This window comes from Sciurus vulgaris, assembly GCF_902686455.1.
Source record: "Sciurus vulgaris genome assembly, chromosome: 2".
NCBI lineage: Eukaryota > Metazoa > Chordata > Mammalia > Rodentia > Sciuridae > Sciurus > Sciurus vulgaris.
In genome coordinates, this window is record NC_136462.1 from 89,946,793 (window position 1) to 89,970,092 (window position 23,300).

General features: G+C 44.3%; 1 protein-coding gene across 1 annotated transcript; it reads left to right on the plus strand.

Annotated features, from left to right (window-relative positions):
* The first annotated feature begins 7,038 nt into the window (after positions 1-7,038).
* On the plus strand, positions 7,039-20,545 carry IVD (isovaleryl-CoA dehydrogenase). Its single transcript, XM_079126124.1, has 12 exons — positions 7,039-7,227; positions 9,123-9,212; positions 9,411-9,462; positions 12,190-12,359; positions 13,113-13,206; positions 13,367-13,503; positions 14,906-15,002; positions 16,467-16,560; positions 17,079-17,160; positions 17,961-18,065; positions 18,173-18,245; positions 19,582-20,545. The coding sequence occupies exons 1-12, from the start codon at positions 7,075-7,077 to the stop codon at positions 19,713-19,715; spliced, it is 1,281 nt and encodes a 426-aa protein (XP_078982250.1). The 5' UTR covers positions 7,039-7,074; the 3' UTR covers positions 19,716-20,545.
* Positions 20,546-23,300: the final 2,755 nt, after the last annotated feature.

The following is a 23,300-nucleotide window of genomic DNA, read 5'->3' on the forward strand; positions in this document are numbered from 1 at the left end:
TAAAATTGATGGACAGGTTACTTGGTTAAAACAGGCAGACTCCTTATCTGTTTTATTTCCTGATCTACTTGATTTAAGTTGGTTAGATTCACAGGCACCCTTGCTAAGGAGCTGTGCTAGTAACCTTGCCATTACTGTGAAAAAATATCTGAGATGGTAACTTGAAAGAAAGGAAGCTTACTTTGACTCATGGTTCTAGAGGTTTTAGTCCTTGTTTTCTTGGCTTTATTGCTTTGGGCCTATGGTGGCATAGTACATCACAGCAGGATTGTGTGACAGAGAAGGACTGGTCACTTCATGGCATTTTAACACATGGGCCTTTAGGGAATTTTCAAGATCCAAACTATAGCAAGAGCATACTCCATACTCTTGGTGTCATCCTTGTGACCATCATAATAGTACTCTTCCTGGTATTCTGTTACCCCTCCAAAAATTTTAAATGTTTGCATATAGCCATCTGTTAAAGCAAATGATCTCTCTTCAGTGGTCATGACAAAAACTCAAAGAAATACATAATTATGAGGACACCATCATCCATAAGTGACATGTTGAGACAAGAAGCTCGAAATGATGGTAACTGAGCGTAGTGCTAATGCCCTAAGTCAGGGAATTCTTTTTTTTTTTTTTTTTCCTTTAGTTGTAGATGGACACAATAACTTTATTTTATTTACTTATTTTTATGTGGTGCTGAGGATCAAACCCAGTGCCTCATGTGTGCTAGGCAAGTGCTCTACCACTGAGCCCCAGCCCCAGCCCAGGGAATTCTTAAACAAAAATTATAAGATCAAATTTGGTGGTATACTCCAGTAATCCCAACTACTTGGGAAGCTGAAGCAGGAGGATTGTAAATTGGGGCCTGAGCAACTTAGTGAGACCCTGTCTCGAAATTAAAAAAAAAAAAAAAAAAAAGACTGGGAAATAACTCAGTGGTAGATGTCATGGTTTCAGTATAAATGACCTTTTGTTGGTTTTGTTTGCAATTGTTAACTGATTAACTAATATCTTTTCCTCTTACACCCTCTGGCCTTTGAAATTAAATTTTGGACATCTCAAAATGCAGAGAAGATTGCATTTTTTGTATAACTTTGGATTAAATTTTCTATTTTTTTTTTTTTTTTTTTAGTACTTTTGTGTCTATGAGAAATACCAACCTACAATTTTTTACTTGTAATGTTTCTTGTCAGATTTTGGCATATGGGTACTGTTGACCTCATAAAATTAGTTGGTAATATTTCTTCTTTAACTTTTTGAAAGAATTTACTAGCCACATAGACTTGGAGTTTCATGGGGTTTTTTGTTTGTTTGTTTTATTTTGGGTACCAGGGATTGAACCTAGGGGAACTTAAACCACTGAGCCACATCCCCAGCCCATTTTAGTTTTTATTTTGTGACAGTCTTAATAAGTCTCACTAAGTTCCTTAGGGCCTCACTAATTTGTTGAGGTTGGCCTCAAATTTGCAATCCTCCTGCCTCAGCCTCCTGAGTTATTGGATTGCAAACATGCACCACTCCACCCAGTCCCAGGAGGAGGGGAGGTTTTTAATTGTGGATTTCAACTTCTTTATATATAGAACTATTCAGATTTTCTTATTGTGTTAGTTTTTAGTCTGGTTTGGTACTGAGGATTGAACCCAGGGTCACTCTTATCACCAAGCCACATCCCTAGCCTTTTTTATTTTTTATTTTGAGACAGGTTCTCTCACTAATTACCCAGACTGACCTCAAACTTGTAATCTTCTGGTCTCAGTCCTCCCACTGAGATTACAGGTGTGTGCCACCACACCTGGCTTTATGTTGTTTTGTTTTTGTTTTTGTTTTTGTTTTTGTTTTTGTTTAAACTGAGGATTGGACCCAGGGGCACTTACCCACTGAGCCACATCCCAACCCTATTTTGTATTTTATTTACAGACAGGGTTTCACTGAGTTGCTTAGTGCCTCACTAAGTTGCTGAGGCTGGCTTTGAACTCGGTCCTCCTGCCTCAGCCTTCCAAGCTGCTGGGATTACAGGTGTGTACCATCATGCCCAGCTGTAATATAATTTTTTTTTTTTTGGTTGTAGATGAACACAATACATTTATAGTATTTATTTATTTATATGTGGTGCTGAGAATTGAACCCAGTGCCTCACATGTGCTAGGCAAGCGCTCTACCACTGAGCCACAACCCCAGCCCCCTGTATCAGTTTTTGATAAACTATTTTTGGAGAAATTTGTCCTTTTCATCTACATTATCAAATTTATTGGCATATTTTGCTCAAAATATCTTTGTCATCTTTTTCCTATCTATAGGACCTAAGAACTGTTCCCCTTTTTCATTCTGTGTATGTGTATGTGTGTGTGTGTGTGTGTGTGTGTGTGTGTGTGTTGCCAAGGCTCTAACTCCAGGCTTCACACTTGCTAGGCAAGCACTGAGCTACATCTCCAGTCCCCACTTTTCATTCTTGATATCAGTCATTTGCAATTTCTCATTTTTTTCCTCTTGATCACTCTTGTCAGTGGTTCATCAATTTTAGTAATTTTTAGACAATGTTTTGTTTTGAGATAGAGTCTCAGCTGTCCTTGGCTTTTCTTTTGTTTTGTTTTCTTTCCTTTGTGCAAGGGGGCTTGACTTTTTTAAAAAATTATTTTTGTAGTTGTATGTGGATGCATGCCCTTATTTTTATGTGGTGCTAGGATCGACCTAGTGCCTCACAACGTGCTAGGCAAGCACTCTGCCACTGAGCTACAGCCCCAGCCCCAGGGCTTGACTTTTTAATCCTCCTATCTCAGCTTCTCAAATAGCTGCGATTACAGGCCTATACCACCAGGGCCAGCCATATTTTTATTTTTCTGTTCGAAATATTCTTTAATTTCCATTACAACTTCTTCTTTTACCTGTGGATAATCTGGCTTCTTGTTTCATTATTCTACCAAAAAAGTTCTTCCAAAAGTCACCAATTATTTTCCTGTGGGTAAATCCCTTGGACTTTTCCAGTCTACATTGATCTTTAATTAGCTAAGGATACTGATAACTAACTACCATCTTGAACAATCACCTTTTCCTTTGGCATTCATGATGTTATGGGGTACAACTTAAGAACAAACCGATCACCACTAAGAAGTCCAAATTTGACTTTATTAAGCCGGCTGGTTGACTGTCTCACACAATGGCTCAAAAAATGGCTATTGGGAGAACAGCCCCAACCATAGGGTTGCAGAGGTTCTTATACCAAAATCACATCAATCATAAGTGTCTGTTGCTATGATTTGAAATTACAAACTAACATCATGGGGTCTGAAATCATTAGTAGAGGGGGAAGTGGGTCAAAATGACCTTACTTAGGTACAAACTAAAGAATGGTTACTAACATCTAAACAATCACCATTGACATCATTGTTAACATGGTACATTGTTTAGGAAACTAGGAATCAAAGAGAGAAAAATTCTTTCATCATACAAGAATTGCCATTTTGTCATTTTGTCTTGCCAAACAAGTCATGCTAAGCAACTGTTGATGGGTACAGAGGTGGGGCGTTCCCATGGGAGAAGCATTTCCCACATAACATGGAGTCTCAAGGTAAAATGGAGTCTGTTTAGTCATTGCCCAGCTAGCCTGGCCTATACTATTTCCACGGAGTCAAATCTGTCAGCCTGTCACAATGATACAACACAGCCATGGTTTCCTGCCATCCACAGACAATGCTATTGTTATTTTCTATAGGTTCATCCTTTTCTACCTGTCTACTAAATGTTGATGCTCATAAAGACGAGGATGTAGCTCAGTTGTAGAGCACTTGCCTAGCAGGTGTAAGGCCCTGGATTCAATCTATAGCACCATACAAAATTTAAAAAATAAAAAAAAAAGATTTAGAGCTAAGTCCTCCTGGGCTTATTGTTTGCCCTAAACCCTCTATCCACACCTTCAATTACTGTTTATTAGAAATTTTTATTTTCAGTGCAGACTTTTCCTCAATGCTCTAGACTCGTCCAGTCACCTTTGACTTCACACTACTTATTAAGATGACTCAAGCACTTACAACACAATAGATTTTTCCCTATCAGATCTGACTGTCTTCCAATGAAATTGTTTCCAAATGATAACACTCCTTTAATGTAAGTTTGGGTTAGGAAAAATGTCAACAATGCAATGGGGAGACAGGCAAAGGACAGGTCATACAAAAAAAAAAAAGGATTTCATAATGTATGAAAAGATTCTCCAAGCTGGCATGGTGCATGCCTGTAATCCCAGCAACTGGGGAGGCTGAGGCAGGATAGCAAATTCAAGGCCAGCCTCAGCAACTTAGTGAGACCCTGTCTCAAAATAAAATAAAAGGTTCTCGGGCTGGGGAGATAGCTCAGTTGGTAGCGTGCTTGCCTCGCAAGCACAAGACCTTGGGTTCAATCCCCAGCACTGCAAAAAAAAAAAAAAAAAAAGGTTCTGAAGATGTAGCTCAGGGATAGAACACTCGTCCACCATATGCATGTCCCTAGACTTGATCCCCAGCACTGAAAAAAAAAAAAAAATTGCTGTAGGGAGTACAAAATAGTACAATTCTATGATAGGGAATTTATCAACATGGAAATTACAAATGCATTTGCCCTTTGACCCAGAAAATCTTTTTTTCTTCTTCTTTTTCTCCAGTGCTGGGGATTAAACCCAGGGCCTCTGACATGCAAGTATTCTATCTCTGAGCTACATCTGAGCTCCCTAACCCTTCCCAGCAATTATATTTCTGGCAGTTTGTACTACAGGTACATAAAAGGTAATTCATTGTAGCATTGTTGATATTTCAAGCGTCCCTACAAGAATGTTTGGATAAAGTACGGCATATCCATACAATGGAATAATCTTAAAATGGAAGGAAGGGAGGAAAGAAGGGAAAGCTCCTAACTGTAATTTACAAAGATGTCCATGATGTATGCTAAGTGTAAGAAGTGGGAAGATAAAGACGTACACTCATAATTACTTGTACTTATATTTTAATACTGGAATATTAAAGAAATTAATAAAGGTATTACTTATAGGGGAAAAAGAACAGAGGAAACAAAGAGGATGCTAGAAAGACTTTTTACAGTTTTCTGAGCACATGAATGTTTTGTCACTTTTTTAAAATAAAAATTGAATAGACATGTGGAAGCTATTGAATTGGGATTGGTCTAGATTCTCATCTTTTATTAGCAATATTCATAGATATTTGAACTTCTCATCCCTATTTCCTACAAAATGATGCTAACATTGTGCAGGTATTAATGGCGAAGACTCAGGTTTGCTCATTTTGTAGGTTTTTTTGTTGTTGTTGTTGTCTGTTTTTGGTTCTGGGGATTAAACCCAGGAGTGCTTAACCACTTAGCCACATCCCCAGCCCTTTTTTATTTTTTATTTTGAGACAGGGTCTCACTAAGTTGCTTAGGGCCCTCACTAAGTTGCCAAAGCTGGCTTTGAACTTCCAATCCTCCTGCCTCAGCCTCCTGAGCCACTGGGATTACAGGCGAGTGCCACCACACCTGGCCAGTTTGCTCGTTTTTGCAGAAGAAAGTCTTACAAAAAGCCACCAAATAGCCAGGTGTGGTGGTGCATGCCTGTAATCCCACTACTCTGGAGATTGAGGCAGAAGGATCACAAATTCAAGATTAGCCCAGGTAATGTAATGAAACACTGTCTTGAAAAAAATAAAAAGTTCTGAGGATGTGAATGTAGTTCAGTGGTAGAATGCCCCTGGGTTCAATCCCCAGTAAAACACACACACAAGGAAAAGCTGCCAAGACTCTTAGCTGTATAATCATAGCCTTTGTACACACTCCCTGGGCTCTCAAGACATTACGGACAAACTCAAAACAGCTAAATAATTTCAATCAGAATTTGAAAAAAGGAGATGCAATACTGTGTGATTGGTCATTTTGGTCATTGACATCTCACTATGAAGTCTCAGCATGTAAGACTCAAGTTGTGAGGAAAGGATAAATTAGAAGCTAGGGAATGGGTGTGGGGAGAGTCAGATGTGGGGAAAATGATGAAAAAATGAGAAGTTGTGCTAAGTACTAGGCTGAATGATTGAGTATGCAATCTTATTTATTTGGGGGACTGGAGAATGAACCCAGGGCCTCATGCATACTAAGCACATGCTTTATCACTGAACTACTCCCTCAGCCCAAGTATGCAATCTCTTATTCTTCATAATAATAGCTTGGAAGTGGTTGATATTGTTTTTATTTTACAGATGATAAGAGACTGAAGAGATCCAAGAAAATTGTCCAAAGTCCCACAACTAGGTAACCAGACTGTAAAGTCCCATTTTTGAACTCAGGGTGCTACACCACCTGCGATGGCATTGACCCGACACAGAGGAGGAAAAGCTGCAAAGGGGGAAAGAAGATAAGAGGGTGAATTCCTTCAACACCATTCTTCCTTTCTTGCCCTCCCACCCCCATTATAAAAAAAAAAAAAAAAGTCCCGCCTGACGTTCTTACACCACATTATATAATTTGAAGGAGAGTTATTCCTTAATAACCTCTTTCCCATAAAACACGAATCAAAAGCAACAAATCCTGCTACATAATAAAACAAATTTTACCAAATTAATCAATGTGCATACTAGAACAAGCGCTACTTTAAAAATCTTAACTATCCCAGGCTTGCTTGCCAAATTTATTCCCAAATATTGACATTTGGGCAGTTTTCTGTTTTAATGCTTTGCTTTGCCCACAGAGATTTTTGCAATTGGGGTTTGCTATTTCAACGCAAGAAGACCGACTCAAATGAAAGGACAATTTCCTTGCTCTTCTACCCACCTCCTCCCCACCCCCTCCCCCCGAAAACAAATAAACAAACAAAAAAAAAAACCAAAACAGGTAGGATCCAGCAGCAGATCCCGCGCCACCCGCTTGCCCACTCGCCGGGCGGTGGAGGGTTAGCCACGCGAGGTCACAGTTCATTGGCTCTCTGTATCACCTAAGGAGAGTGCGGCCCTCAGAGGGCGGGTGAAGGTGATTGGCTGCTGGAGACCCATCCCCTCGCCGATTGGATGGGGCAGTGATGCCCTATTGGTAGAGCCGGAAGAGATTCTTCAATTGCTCTGGATCCTGGTTCTGGAACAGATGGCGACTGCGACTCGGCTGCTGGTACGGCATGTGTGGAGCTGGAGGCTGCGGCCGTCGCTGTCGCCCCTGGCCGGCCTCGTTTTCCAGCGTGCCCACTCGCTGTTGCCTGTGGACGATGTGATCAACGGGCTAAGCGAAGAGCAGAAGCAGGTAGGGAGACTGACTCTTCCCAGCCGCAAGGCCTGTCCAGCGCCAGCGCTGACGCGGCTCCCGCCCGCTGGGCGATGGGAACGTCACTTGGGAGCGAGGGCGAAAAGCTGACCCTCTCCCTTTGGGCCCTGTCCTCTAGTCTCATCTTCACCTCTGTGAAAGGAAGATTTGAGACAGCAAAGCAGGGCTGCCAGAGGGATGTAAGGGAGTTAAGGAAGAAAGCTCCTGGGAGAATGGTGGTGTTTTGGTGGATCGAATGGAACTACCGTTTGTGGCAAAAGGGTCCTGCACTTGCATGTAGTTCATTTATGCTTGAATCTTGTCATAGGCTGTGATTCTTTAACCTGGTTGATCATAATAATCACCAGGGGAATCTCTTTTTGAATAAACAAGGAATTTTGAAATGCCAGTGAGGTTTGCTGTCATTTTTCAATTGATTAGAGCCAAAACACAAAGAACTCGAAAAATGTGGTTACAAATAGGACTAGACTAGAGACTTTCTTGCAGGAAGGAAACTGTGTTCACTTGGAGGCTAGCTGGAGTGCCAGGGAATGTGATTCTCCAGGGGCCCTAGACGGTTGAGAGCTGCTCTGAAGAGTTGGATCCTAAATGAAAATAAAAATAAGATAATAAAAAATAATAATCATCTAAAAGCTGTCTAAACTGAGGATCTTTTTTTTTTTGTTCTCTGATAGTACATTTTTTTTAAAATTTTTTTCTATGGTTGTACACAATGTAGATTCACACCATTCATGTAATCATACATATACATAGGGTAACACTGCCTGTTTCATTCTACTATCTTTCTGTCCTCCACCCTCTTCCACCCCATTTTCCTCTACACCTTCCAGAGTTCCTTCATTCTTCTCTTCCCGCTGCCACCCTCACCTCATTATATATCGTCATGCACTTATCAGAGAAAACATTCGGCCTTTGGTTTTTTGGGGCTTGGCCTATTTCACTTAGCATGATATTTTCCAACTTCATCCATTTACCAACAAATGCCATAATTTTATTCTTCTTTATGACTGAGCAATATTCCATTGTGTATATATACCACAGTTTCTTTATCCATTCATCAATTGAAGGGCACCTAGGTTGGTTCCACAATCTGGCTATTGTGAATTGAGCAGCTATGAACATTGATGTGGTTGCATCACTGTGATATGCTCATTTTAAGTCCTTGGGTATAACAGAGGAGTGGGATAGCTGGGTCAATCCATTCCAAGTTTTCTGAGGAATCTCCATACTGCTTTCCAGAGTGGCTGCACCAATTTGTAACTCCACCAACAATGCATGAGTGTGCCTTTTCCCCCACATCCACGCCAACACTTATTATAGCTTGTGTTCTTTTTTTTTTTTTTTTGCGGTGCTGGGGATTGAACCCAGGGCCTTGTGCTTATAAGGCAAGCACTCTACCAACTGAGCTATCTCCCCAGCCCTAGCTTGTGTTCTTGACAGCCATTCTAATTGGAGTTAGATGAAATCTTAGGGTGGTTTTAATTTGCATTTCTCTAATTACTAGAGATGATGAGCACTTTTTCATATATTTGATCACCTGTATATCTTCTGTGAAGTGTCTATCCTGTTCCTTAGCCCATTTATTGATTAAGTTCTTTGTATTTTTGGTGTAAAGTTTTTTAAGTTCTTTATAAACTTTGGAGATTAGTTCTCTGTCTGAGGTGTGTGTGGAGAAGATTTAAACCGAGGATCTTAAGATTGAAGATCATCTCTGAGGAAAATTAACTAGTAAGACCTCTAAGTTTCAATTTAATGTTATTGGGTGAGGTTACTTGGGGCCTGGTTCTCAGAATGTGCTCTCAATACTGGAGAAGCTGCTTTCAGGGCAATAATATCTTGGTTTCAGCACCATCTGTCCTCTTTTCTCCCTCTAGCTTCGTCAGACTATGGCTAAGTTCCTTCAGGAGCACCTGGCTCCCAAGGCCCAGGAAATTGATCATAGCAACGAGTTCAAGAACCTTCGAGTGAGTCATAAGGTTGGGACAGGGGGCAGTTGGGAGTGTGGCTAGGTTGCACTGCTGCCTGGAAGGGCTCCCACCATCTCCTGGTAAAAGAAGCCTCCCTAAGAATGTAGCTTCTCTCTCTGAAGCATTTGGTCTTGTTGTTGCAGCCACAGATGGCTAGCTGCCTTCTTACAATTCTGTACTTGTTTCTATTGACAGGAGTTTTGGAAACAGCTGGGGAGCCTGGGAGTATTGGGCATAACAGTCCCTGGTAAGTATAACTTCTTTCCCTAAAGAGAACTTTCCATGAGTGCCTATTCACTCAATTCCCAAAAGAAACAGGAAGGAGGGAAAGACTGCCCAAAGACACCTAGAACTTTTTTTTTTTTCCAAAATTCTCTGAGTCAAGCAGTTGTCCTAGTGTCTCTGTTTTACTATCATAATTTCTAAGTTCTATTCAAAGAGTGGCTTCTAGGCAGGGATGTTAGTTAAGGCAGATATAACCCTGTCGGGACTCCCTGGAAATCATTGGGAATGAGAGGGATGTCTTTTTGGGCCTTTAGGTGAGATGGCCAGGTGATGTGTTTAATAGGCTCTCTAGGGGCTGACCACTGCCCCCCATGGATCTTACTACTCATTTTCATGAAGAGAGGATAGGGAGTTAATGGAACCCTGGTTCAAGTATTGGCTTCTAAAGGAGAGGCCCAACCTGACTTGCAGTGCCCTGTAAAGAACTGAGCCTTGGATTCCCCAACCAAACCTGGAGAGCCCACCCTACTCGGGCCCGTATTTACTCTGGTTATGAGAATAAGGGTGGAACATGATACAGTCAATGTTTTTCTTCTCATTAGTCCCTAAACAACAAAGAATAACAACTATATGTATAAGAAATCTAGAGATTATTTAAAGGATATGGGAGGATGTACATAGGTTTTATGCAAATATGACAACGTATTACATAAGACACTTAAGCATCCTCAGATTTGGGTATCTAAGACAGGTCCTGAACCAATCCCCTGATATGGAGGATCAACTATATATTTCACCTTGTCTCTTCTTCAGCACTCGGAATAGGTTAATTCCTGGAATTTGAGCTGAAATAGAAAGTTAGAAAGTTACAACATGGACTGAGTGTGGTGGCACAAGCCTGTAATTCCAGCGGTTCAGGAGGCTGAGGCAGGAGGATCATGAGTTCAAAGCCAGCCTCAGCAACTTAGTGAGTCGAGTCCCTAAGCAACTTAGCAAGACCCTGTCTCTAAATAAAATATTAAAATGCTGGGGATGTGGCTCAGTGTTTAAGTGCCCCTGGGTTCAATTCCCAGTACCAAAAAATAAACAAAAGTTTCAACATGAGTAATGATAAAATGAAACCACTTAAATATTTACACCATCTTAATGCAAAATAGTTGGAGGGAAGTCTGCTGGGGACTTCTAAAAAAGACTCTTCCATTATGTTTTGGGAGTTTATGAACCCTACTCACCCACTCCAGGAATATGTGAATCAGATTGGATTTAAAGGAAAAAAGAGGCGATTAGAAATCATGAGCTGGGGGTGTAGCTCAATGGTAGAGTGTGTGTTTAACATTCATGAGGCCCTGGGTTTGATCCCCAGCACCACATTTAAAAGAAAAGAAAGGCTGGGCATCGTGGCTCACTCCTATAATCCCAGAGACAAAAGAGGCTCAGGCAGGAGGATCACAAGTTCGAGGCCCACCTCAGCAACTTAGCAAGACCCTCAGCAACTTAGCAAATCTCTCTCAAAATGAAAAAGTCTAGAGAAATAGCTCAGTGATGAAGTACCCCTGGGTTCAATCCCCATTAACAAAGGGTGGAGAAAAAAAGAGACAGAAAGAAATCAGATAAAATCCTTTCAGCAGGGCAGTATTTATTTATATTACCAGAGATTGAACCAGAGGCAGTCTACCACTGAACTTTACTCACAACCTTTTTTATTTTGAGACAGGGTCTCACTGAGTTGCCAAGGCTGGTTTTGAATTTGGTATCTTCCTACCTCAGCCTCTGACTCAGGCATGCACTACCACACTCAGCTTCAAGGGAAAACTTTTAAGAGAAAGCTAGGGCTGGGGCTGTAGGTCAGTGGTAGAGTAGCATACCTAAGGCCTCTGGATTCCTTTTTGCTTTTCTTCACAGAGTTGTAATCAGGCCACGCTTTCCCTACAGCCTTTCCATGATTTCTTAGTCATAGTGAACATGTGCACAGAGCTTTGCCAGGCTTTACCTAAACAGTGGGGTTAGGGCATAGTACTAGATGACCTTGCCTCTTTGATTTGGGATTTTCTATCAAAGACAAACCTCATTTTTATGGACAGTTCTGAAATTTCCTGCTCGTATCTCTTTTTTCCTCTGCCTCATAGTTTACCTCCAGATTTCCTCTCAGGCTCTGGCTCTCCTGGCTGTTTCTAGTCCTACTTCTTTGGGTCCAAACCTACACCATTAAATATTACTTTCTTGAGGCAGTTACACAGCCTTTGTTTTATATCTGGTTTTGGTGCTTTGGACACAGCCTTTTGCTCATTTTGTGTTCATTAGACTCCAGACTCTCTTTCTTCATTCATTTATTTGCCTCTGTCTTTCTGTAACTTTTTTTTTTTTTTTTTTTTTTTTTTTTGTGGTACTGGGGATCAAACTCAAGGCCTTGTGCTTGCAAGGCAAGCACTCTACCAGCTGAGCTATCTCCCCAGCCCTTTCTGTAATTTTTGTAATAGTGAGTGCTTGGATTTTTTGCTTGTCTCCACATAAGTGTCTAGGATAAAGACAGTTTTGGCAATGATTTGTCTTCTGAACCACAACTCAGCCATCCAGCAACAGCAAGCTGAACAAGTTCTGTGAGTCCATGATATCAACCTATTAACCTTGCTAGGGCAACTTGGAATCAGTGCTACAAGGGTCTCTTTTCTGCCAATTAATTTTAGATTTCTGTCAATGTCCCAATTTTACATTGCCGCCTTTCTACTCCCCTGCACTGTCCCTCTCCCAGTTCAGTATGGTGGCTCTGGCCTGGGCTACCTGGAACATGTGCTGGTGATGGAGGAGATATCCCGAGCTTCTGGAGCAGTGGGTCTCAGCTATGGTGCCCATTCCAACCTGTGCATCAACCAGATTGTGCGCAATGGGAATGAGGCCCAGAAGGAGAAATATCTCCCCAAGGTAAGGAAATGGGATTGAAGAAAGCCATGTTGATTTCACTGCAATCAGCCACCACCAGGAACCCTCTCCCATTGGTAGAGGCCAGTTAGACTTGCTTTCTGTGGTATGCTTCCACAAATACAGTTAGGAAGAAGCCCAGGGTTGTTTTAAAATACTTGCGTCAAAAATTGAAAATAGAGTCAGGATTCCTGATTGGAAAGACTGATTCAAAGACCACTTTAAGAAACAGAAAACCAGAGTCGTGGTGGCATGTGCCTTGCCTGTGGTACCAGCTGCTGAGGAGGCACCCAGAGGCAGGAGTCTCATTTGAACCTAGGTGTTTGAGATCAGCCTTAGCAACATGGCAAACCCCCCGTCTGAGAGAGAGAGAGAGAGAACACTGTGCTGTAGTCTTTCAATCCCAGCTACTGGGGAAGCTGAGCCTGAGGCAGATAGATGGCAAGTTTGAGGCCAATCTAGACAAAATAATGGGATCCTGTCTCAAAATTAAAATAAAAAGGACTGAGGATGTTGCTCAATGGTGAAGCACTTGCTGAGCATACTCAAATCCCTGGAAAAGACAGAAATAAAGAAGAAAGGGGAGTAGAAGAGACATTTTCAACCTTATGTGTATTGAGCTTCCCTTCTGGAACTTTACCAATACCCTGCTCTGAAAAAGAAGTTTGACAGGGCATACCGTGAACAGGAAAAGGCAGACCAGTACTGTAGGGTGCTTGTGAGGTAATAACAAGGCCTGCTGGGTTTTCCTTGCAGCTGATCAGCGGTGAGTACATTGGAGCCCTGGCCATGAGTGAGCCCAATGCTGGCTCAGATGTTGTCTCCATGAAGCTAAAGGCAGAAAAGAAAGGTGAGAGCATTCTCAACTATGGAGCTTAAATGGGCAGAATGAGGGAGCAATAGTTGGGAGTGGCTCCAGAATTGTTTTTCAACTGCTCAGTGATTCTGTAGACTGACAAGCTAAGAAAAGCCAAGCCAGCTTGAGCAAGTAAGCAATATGCTGCCCTTAGGAGATTACTACATCCTGAATGGCAACAAGTTCTGGATCACCAATGGCCCCGATGCTGATGTTCTCATTGTCTACGCCAAGACAGATCTAGCTGCTGTGCCAGCTTCTCGGGGCATCACAGCCTTCATCGTGGAGAAGGTACGGAGTCGGAGAGGCTTCTGTCTCTTGACAGTGGTCCCAAAGGCTGCTTTTTTCTGCTGATCATGTATGATGCTCTGCTTTCAGGGGTCGGGGGAGACAGAGTAAACTGAAAAAGACTGACAGGAGGGTAGCCAAAAAGTTGAGTCCAGGGAGGATGGGTCAAGTCTGAAGATGAAGCTGTACACAGAGCCTGATCATACAAAGAGGTTCAGGAAGAGGAGGACTGAAAGGAGGCCACTAGATCTGATGGTCAGGATGTCCTTGGTGAGCTGGGCAAGAACAGCAGGGGAGGCTGAGTTATAGGTGGGAATACAAGTGGAGAAGATTTCACCTCCAACAGTCTTGACATGAAAGCAAAAGGGAATTAGATCAGGAGTATGAAATAAAACTTGGGAGTCTGGGTTTGTTTTTTAAAATGAGGGAAGGGGGCTGGGGTTGTGGCTCAGTGGTAGAGTACTTGCCTAGCATGTGTGAGGCACTGAGTTTGATTCTCAGTACCACATATAAAATAACTAAAAAAAATAAAGGTCCATCGACAACTAAAAAAAATACTGAAAAAAAAAGTGAGGGGATGGCTGGGGATGTAGCTCAAAGTGGGGAGATTGACTGAAATTTTCAGTAAAGAGAAAGGACAATTGGAGAGGGAGAAATTGAGATGTGTGGGATGAATGAGCAAAACACAATGGCTTGTTGGGTAGAAGGAAGGATGGGTTACAGGTAGTGGTGGATGAACCATCTGCCTGATGACTGTAGGAGGCCAGGTGCATGTAAGGGCTGGGGACCACAGCTGTCGGGGAGATGGTAGAAAATTTAACAAATGAGACCTGCAAAGATTTACAGTAGCCTCCACAGAGAAAGAGGGAAAGTAGATACTAGAATTGGAGCAAACAGGGCCTGGCTAAGATTGGAAATGTCCAGGTTGTAAAACACCCTCTCACCAGCCAGGAGGGGAGTGGAGGGGTGCAACACATGCTTGTGCTCTACTGGGCACTTGCCAGTACATACGCAGCTGAGTAGTCCAGGTCAAAGCACACAGTTGGTTGCATTCATCCCAGGTGAGACTCCATGAAGGATGGATGACAAAAGAACAAAGAAATTGAGTGGGCTGTTAAGAGTATCTCGGGAGTTATGTCCCCAGGGGAAGGGAGGCATAGCCAAGAAGTCAGGATGGTTCAGGACTAGACATTTCACCAGGAAAGAACTGCTCCCATGAGAACTGGGGAGAACATAACTGGCAACAGTAGAGGCTGGGAACAGGGTAGGGTGTCAAGATAGAACAGTCTCACATCCAGAGCTGGTATTCCAGGCAGGTACAGGAACTTGATACTAAGGTGGGTCTTCCCTTTACCAGCTCCCTTGGGGCAATTCTAACCAGAGCCTTCTTTTGTTTCCTGAAAAGGGTATGCCTGGCTTCAGCACCTCCAAGAAGCTGGACAAGCTGGGGATGAGGGGCTCTAACACCTGTGAGCTAATCTTTGAAGACTGCAAAGTTCCTGGTAAGTATCTCTGAGAATGAGGGAACTCCTGCCCTGACCTCCTCACAAGTTGATCTGGCTATTCCCAAGCTGAGAGAGAGAGACTCACATTATAAGCTCCTTCATGACATGCATCTTCATAATTGTGGGCCTGGGGCTGCTGGACAGCTGTCCCTCCTGGCCACAGTCCCTGCAGCTGTATGCCTGACTGGCTGAGATGAAGGGTAGTGCTGCCTCTGTATATAACACATTCTGCTTGGACTTTGTTTCTAGTAGCTGAAGGTGAGAGGTAAGACCTCCCCAGCTCACTGTTGTCCTTCAGATACCCTGTACCTTTGCCTGGATAACCCGTGTGAGTTACTCATTAAAGAAGCTAAAAAAAAAAAAAAAAAGAAAAAAAAAAAAAAGCCATCTGAATAAAATGATGGAAGCCAGACTCAGTGAAGTGGAAGTGATTTGGTTTTGGCAGGAGTATTTTTTCCCCTGAGTTGCAGCTGAAAATTTGACACCACACAGCACTGGGATAGTGCCAGCACCCCTATCATGTGCTGATAGGACCAGAGGCATAGATCTGCTCACCAGTTAGGCTGTCTCTGTGTCTGAGCACAGACCATCCCTCTCCCCCCCAATCCCAGAAAAGTATGTGGTTAGAAGGAGCTTCTAGAGAGAGGGATTCATGCAGATCCTTCTTTGTGCAAAGGAAATAAATTCAGTCAGGAATGGTGGCACATACCTATAATCCCAGTGACTGGGGAGACTGAGGCAGGAGGATCACAAGTTTGAGGTCAGCCTCAGCATCTCAGTAAGACCCTAGCAACTTAGCAAGACCCTGACTCAAATAAAAAATAAAAAGGGCTGAGGATGTGGCTCAGTGATAAAGCACCCCTAGGTTCAGTCCCTGATTTAAAAAAAAAAAAAAAGGTTTCAGCCAGCATTAAAGGCAAATCATTTGTGTCAAATTTTTATACTCAGTTTCCTGCCTATAGGTCCCAAGGCCATCCATTGTCCTAGCTTAGTAGAATAGGTGCTTAGCAGCTTTTCCCACCAGCAATGAATGGCCCATCTCTTGGACAAAACAGCTTTCATGGACCAAATGCAGGGAGGTAACCCTAGAATACAGCAGACAAGCTGGGGGAGGGTAATTTTCTGATTCCTATGTAGGTACAGATGTGGAAAGAACCAGGAAGAGGTGGATGACTTCTAGATAGACCTATTAACTTTTCTTCTTTCCCATCCAAGTGGTTCCAGAGAGGGAAGGGAAAGACCCAATAACTCAAGGCTTTTTGTCTAGTGTGGATGGTGTTGGGGTCCTGGAAGCTCCACTTCTGACTGGAAGTGGTAAAGCCAGTCCTTATCTCTCACCTGGAACCCTAGTTGAACCTCAAGTAACATATTTTAGTGCCTTATATGAGAACTTGTTATCAACCTAGTACCCTTTATAAAAGTGAAGAGGCCTCTCCCTCTGACTAGCATTTATCCTGGCAGCTGCCAACATCCTGGGTCATGAGAGCAAGGGTGTCTACGTGCTGATGAGCGGGCTGGACCTGGAGCGCCTGGTGCTGGCGGGTGGGCCCCTCGGGTAAGTGAGGCTCCTGGGGACCTGTGTTCTTTTAGCCTCTGAGTGGCAGATGGATCTATCCTAGCAGTAGCAGCCTTCCCACGGCGGGGGACCAAAGGGAGCTGCTTCCTGGCCCCTGTGATTTCTCTTAGAGACAAAAAGAACTTACTCCTCCTGCATTTGTTTTTTTTCATACAAAAGGAAAATGTCATTAGGTGGATAGACCGAGGCCTGAGGAGCAACTCTGCGTAGGTAGTGTGGATATGAAACAGGAGGCCCTGGCTCGGATGCCTCCTACTGCAGAGGTGCAGCCACTCCCACCTCTGGCTTTAGAGTTGGGGCACAAGTGCTCTCTAGTTGGTGCTGTAACTGCCTCAGGGTAACAAGAGTTTCTCAAGCTCCTTTTCTTCCTACCTGAGATTCCAGATCCATATCTTGCCAAGCTTTCCCTTCGGGCCTTTCCCTCTGTCATTCTGCCACCCACTTAGCAGGAGTGGGACCATGGGACACCTCCACAGTGTCTTTCTCTTTCCTGGCAGGCTCATGCAGGCAGTCCTTGATCACACCATCCCCTACCTGCATGTGAGGGAAGCCTTTGGCCAGAAAATCGGCCACTTCCAGGTGAGTGGAGTGTTTTGATGAAATGTACTTTTATTGGGTTCATATTTTTTGTGATGAGTGAAGAAGCAGGCCATGCACTGTGGGACATTGACTATCATCTAGAAAAATGAACTTGAGCTAAGCATGGTGGTTCATGCCTGTAATCCCAGCAGCTCGGGAGGCTGAGACAGGAAGATCGCAAGTTCAAAGCCAGCCTCAGCAAAAGTGAGGTGCTAAGCAAATCAGTGAGACTGTCTCTAAATGAAATACAAAATAGGGATGTGGCTCAGTGGTTGAGTGCCTCTGAGTTCAGTCCCTGGTACCCACCCCACACACATACACACAAAATGAGCTTGAATGCTTGGAATGTGGGCTGCTTTAGCATGTAGTATGGCTTTGAAAATTTTTAGTAAATCCAGCACATTGTCTCATCCATTTCTGTTTGAGGTGAATACAACTGAAGAGTGAAGCTCAAAGGTTGTGGAGAGCTATGGGAAAAGGGAGTGGCCTTTCTAGTCAAACCCTTCTGGTTTAAAGAAGCTGTGGGAGGTTGATGAAGGTTGTTACAGACAGTGCCTGTGGAAAAGTGCCTCTCAGACACAGCAAGGGCCATTTCAAGGTGCAGTGTCCAATAGCAGCTCTAGATTAACCCCTTACCCCCTAGATCCACTTCCATCTCTGTCATTCTAGACAAGTCCCATCTCTAATCTGTGCCTTTGCTTCCCCACTCCTGGCTGTCAGGTTGCCACTGATGTTGATCTACTTTTGATGACTGGGAAGAGTACCCCAGCATGTTGACTATGACCTCCCTTTGTTCCCAGCTGATGCAGGGGAAGATGGCAGACATGTACACCCGCCTCATGGCATGTCGACAGTATGTCTACAACGTTGCCAAGGCCTGCGATGAGGGCCACTGCACTGCCAAGGTGAGAGCCAGCTCCTAAGGAGGGAGAGGCTGGGGTAGTGGGTCATCTGCTGGGACCGGCTCCTGCATGCCTGGCAGGGCCCTGCTGACCGTAACTTCCTCCCACAGGACTGTGCCGGTGTGATTCTTTACGCAGCTGAGTGCGCCACACAGGTAGCCCTGGATGGCATTCAGTGTTTTGGTGAGTGGTCTCCACTCTCCCTCCCAGGGATGTTCTCCTTCCAGGAACCTGGCGCTGACTGGAAAGGTTTCCTCTCCACTTCTCATTCTGTGCTTAAGCGAGCAACAGTTGAGCTACCACCTCTAGGCTCTGCCCCCTTTAGAAGGAAGTGGAAAAGCCGATGAGAAAAGTGCTAGAGGCCACAAGTTGCTACTACCTTCAGCAGTGCCCCCCTCAACCACCCACCTGCTCTTGTGGATACTAGGAAATGGGGAAAGAGACGCTTCAGGTAGAACATCCTCATTTCAGTGCTCCCCCCCTCAACCCCCACCATTAAGGGCATAGACTTGAGCCTCATGGCTTAGGTTTGAATCCTAGTGCTGCCTCCCTGTCTCTTCTTGCTCACCCCCCCCCTTTTTTTTTTTTTTTTTTTTTTTTTTTTTGTGATACCAGGGATTGAACCCAGATCCTCCTAACCATTGAGCCACATCCCAATCCCTTTTTTATATTTTATTTAGAGACAGGGTCTTGCTGAGTTGCTTAGGGCCTCACTAAGTTGCTGAGTCTGGCTTTGAACTCTTGATCCTCCTGCCTCAGCCTCCCGAGCTCCTGGGATAACAGGCATGTGCCAACACACCATACTCTTGTCTCCCTTTTGCCATGTCTGCCAGTGGTTCTCCACTTTTCTTTGCCTGGTGCCCTCAGCACTGAGTGGCCTTCCAGCTCTATCCCTTTGCCCATCCTATCCACACCAAGGTACTCTCCAAGCTGTTCCCTTTCATTGCCTTTTACTACTTCTCTTTAATCAGTCACCTCCATTGCTTGTTTCTCTGTACAGTCTGCCTCAATATCCATGGACTTCATGGATTCCAACCAAGCTTAGATAGAAAATATTCAGGAAAAAAAAAATTGCATTGGGCTGGGGTTGGGCTCAGTGATAGAGCACTCGCCTAGCATTTATGAGGCACTGGGTTCGATCCTCAGCACCATATAAAAATAAATAAATAAAATAAAAGTATTGTGTCCATCTATAACTAAAAAAATTACATCTATGTTGAACATGGGTTTCTTGTTATTTCATAAATAATACAGTGTAATAACTATCTAAATGGCATTTACATTGCATTAGATATTATAAGTAATATAGAGATGATTTAAAATATATGGGATGATGTGGTCTTTGTCATTTTGTATAAGGGACTTGAGCATCCAGTTTTGGTATCCATATGGTTTCCAGAAACCAATCCCCACAGATACTGAGAGCTGACTGTACTTGGCTTTCTTTTTGCTTTCCTTGCTTTGCTGCACTGCCCATTGCTTCTATTGTCCTTTCTTCTCTTCCCAAACTCTGTTGCAGGTGGCAATGGTTACATCAATGACTTTCCCATGGGCCGCTTTCTTCGAGATGCTAAGCTGTATGAGATTGGGGCTGGCACCAGTGAGGTGAGACGGTTGGTCATTGGCAGAGCCTTCAACGCAGATTTCCACTAGTCCCAAGATCCACCACCCCTTTGGTCCAGCACCTAGAGGCCTTTCTTTGGAAGCAGAGATCTGGTAGCCCTCCTAGCTGCCTGAAGCAGGCCCTGCTGCTCACCTTCCCTTCTGGTTCCATCCCTCAAGCCGCTGCAAGAGGTGGAGCCTTTTACACTGGCTGCCAAGCACTGTGGGCCAACCAGCCAGGAAAGTTTAAAATGGACTCAGCAGGAAGCATATTGTCTTTTCTGAGAGCAGCTGGAAGGGCTCTGGTGACTGTGCCCTTGCTCTCTGCTTTTCAACTTCAAAGCCCAATGCTCCCACCTCCTGGGGTGACCTGGGAGCAGGCAGATTCCCACCCCTTCTTTTGGATGAACCTCTGGCAGGGAGCCCTCTCTGCTTAAGTATAGCAGAATCATCGCCCCTCTCCATTTACTCAAACTTGGTGGTCTCTTTTCTGGGGAAAAAGAAAAGTCAAAAACTCACCATTGTTTGCTGGCTTTTTGAGTCATCAGTTCCCAACCATTTTGGAACACCTGCAGAGTCTGCATGGGGGACAAAAGATGGCTTGTGGAGAATTAGCTCATGCTGGCCCCTTTGGCAGCCCCTCTGAGCTGTTCTGCACTGCTCTGCCACAGGAACCAGTGGGTCCTGGTCATGTAAACTTCCACAGGCAAAAGCCCAGCCCAAGCAGGCCTTTGTTGCCTGGCTCAACTCCAGCAGAGGCTGCCTGTGTACATGTCTCAAGACACCCCATGTACACTGCCTGTGTACATTTCTCAAGTCTAATTTTGTTACAACTGCACAGTGGCTTCTGCCATTTTGTATTAAACATATCGTGAAGCAAACCCATCTATTTCTAAACCGGTGTTTTGGAGGAGAAACAAGCACATGTCCTTGGAGAATGGCTAGCCCGAGTCCTATTCCTGCCCTCCAACCTACTCCCAGTGATTTGGTTTTGTGTGTGTGCACGCACATCTATTTGTTTTGTTTGTGGTGCTGGGGATTGAACCCAGGACCTTGCACATGTGAGGCAAGCACTCTATCACTGCGCTACTACCCTAGCCCTTCAGTGGTTGTTTGGGTTTTTTGTTTGTTTGTTTGATTTTTAAAGGAAAGAGGGACCCCAGAGTGGTAAGATCTTGGAACTGTAAAGTACCTTATAAATTTCTGAAAACCATCCTTGAGGTATTTTGGTTTTGGGTTCGTTTGTTAAGATCAAGACAATTTAACTCTTTCAAGGTCAGAACTAGAGTTAAACTCCAGATTTGCTAGCAGCAATAATGGGAGTATTCTGAGAATTCCAGCCTGAGACCCTACTACACAGCATCCTAGATGGAACATGGTCTGAGAGGACTGGATCTGTGTTATTCCACTCCCTCTAAGTTCCCAAAAGAGGAACTGATTTTCTTGGCTCCCAGCCTGGCAACACCTGTTCCTGGAGTTTGGTCCTGGTCTCCAGACAAGCGCTGCTCTCAGCCTGAGGCCTGAGAGTGGGTTTAGCAACCCCAATCTAACCCTATCTTGAGGGGACTGTCCAGAGCTTGTGGCTGTCCCTTAACTTCCCAGTTCTATCTTGTGCTATATTGATGAATTTAGCTAAAATGGTGAATGATCAGCTAAAAACAGGTAGCCACAATAATCAGCCTAAAGACATTTAAAATGGCAGAATGTGATGTGTGGTCCAGTTAGTGTTGGGTAGAGCCCCCGCAAGTTGGGGTTTGTCCCCCAGAAGTTAGAATCTTAATCCCCAAAGTCACATGCCAATTGTAGCTGGAGGTAGAACCCTCATTGGCTTTAGTGGCTTTATGAGTGGGTGCCCCATACTAGCATACTTGTTCTGTCATGTGAGATCCTCCACCATGTTTCAATGCAGTAAGAAGGCCCTCACCAGATGTCAGTGCCATGTTCTTGGACTTGTAGCCTCCAGAACAGTGCGCTAGATAAAGCTCTATAAATTACCCCATCTGTGGCATACAGGTATAGATAGCATCAGAAAACCAAGACAGAAAGAATGCAATTATTCTCCTGATCCTTTATGTGAAACAAGAATGCTTAAAAACAAAAACAAAACAAACTGCATAGACTGAGACAAAAATGGGAGATCAGTGGGCACTTTGTTTCTGGTGGGCATTTCAGGTTCTCTGCACGCACTGTGCAGCTCTACCGCACCTGTTAACAGGCACCTTTCCTTCCTGAGGCTGCCTCTGATTCTATTCCAGTTTTAGGCCACCACACCATCAGCGCAGTGCCTCCTCCACATGGCCTGTCCTGGCGGAGGTCAACAGAAGGTAACAATGTTTAAGTGATGTGGGCACACCCATATCAGAACTTGGGAACCGGTAAACTAAGACGTCTGCATCTCTACCCAGACTAATCACATCTCTGGGAGTTATAGCAACCCATCAGGGTTAGAGGGGCTTCCCTAGAGAGCGAAGACCCAATTCTTGGCCCTCTAATCCAAGGATATTATCCCTTATGTATGTAACTATCTCAAATTTCGTTTCACCCATCGGTTCCTTGGGTGCGGAAGCAAGGAGCGACCCCTTCAAGAAGGTTGGCAAGGTGAGTTGTACGGGGGGGGGGTGGGGGGGGTGGGTGTGAAGGAACCCAGTGCCGGCTGAGGGGCCGACCACGCCCAGACGCTGGAGACGAGGGGTGGAGCCAGAGCTGGTGTAAAGTGGCTGCGTGCGGGCCAGGACTTCCCTGGTGGGAGCTGAAACGCAAGATTCCAGTTGCAGTCGGTTGGACTAGCAACCTAAATCCGGTCCAGGGGTCCAGGATCTTCCCTGTGTGCCCCTCCGCCGAGACGGAGCACTGCCCTTGCTCTCGGGACTAGCTCGGGTGCAGCGTGGAGCTCGCCTGACCCCTGCTGGCTGCCCGCGGGGTCGCAGTCGTGCAGAGCCCGCTGCTCTCTGCCCTTCGCTAGCGTGCCTTGGATGCGAGGATTCCAGTTCAGGAATTTCAGGACTCAGGGATATTTTATTATATTAAACGAGAACCTTAACGGGGAGATAAGTGGCCGTCCTCTATTACCATCGTTTTATACAAGAAGGGCAACATGTAACAATTAAAAAGTAGAAAGAACAAGAACTCAGAACAAAGGCCAGGGTTGTATTAAGATTCTCATATATGCTTTCTGTTCATAGTTTCAAAACACTGTACTGCGAAGGATTTTTTTTTTTTAAAGACTGCCTCCTTTCCCTCCCTCCCACCCCCATTCCCAGGACAAAACCACTTTGTGTCTTCGGGGGCTTCTTTTGGTAATTCGTGCCTCTAAGTGATAGGCTTATTGATTGATTGATTGAATTGGATATACTTGTAAGGATAGTTCTTTAAGGTGCCTACATTTGACTTTTGACGATCTCACTACATGCTCATTCCCCCTCCACCCCCCTTTCTGGGACCAGCCCTGTTCACCGGCAGACATTTGGAAGTCCTGGGATCAAATGGTTCAGAACTCTGCCAATATTCCTGACTGGCCCCTGCTCCTGCCCACATTCAGCTGCTCAGTGCCCAGAGCCACACTAGTATAGGTTGAGGGTTTTCACCTCTCAGCTCCACCTGGTTATTCTAGCAAGTAATATTCTGAAATTTGGCCTC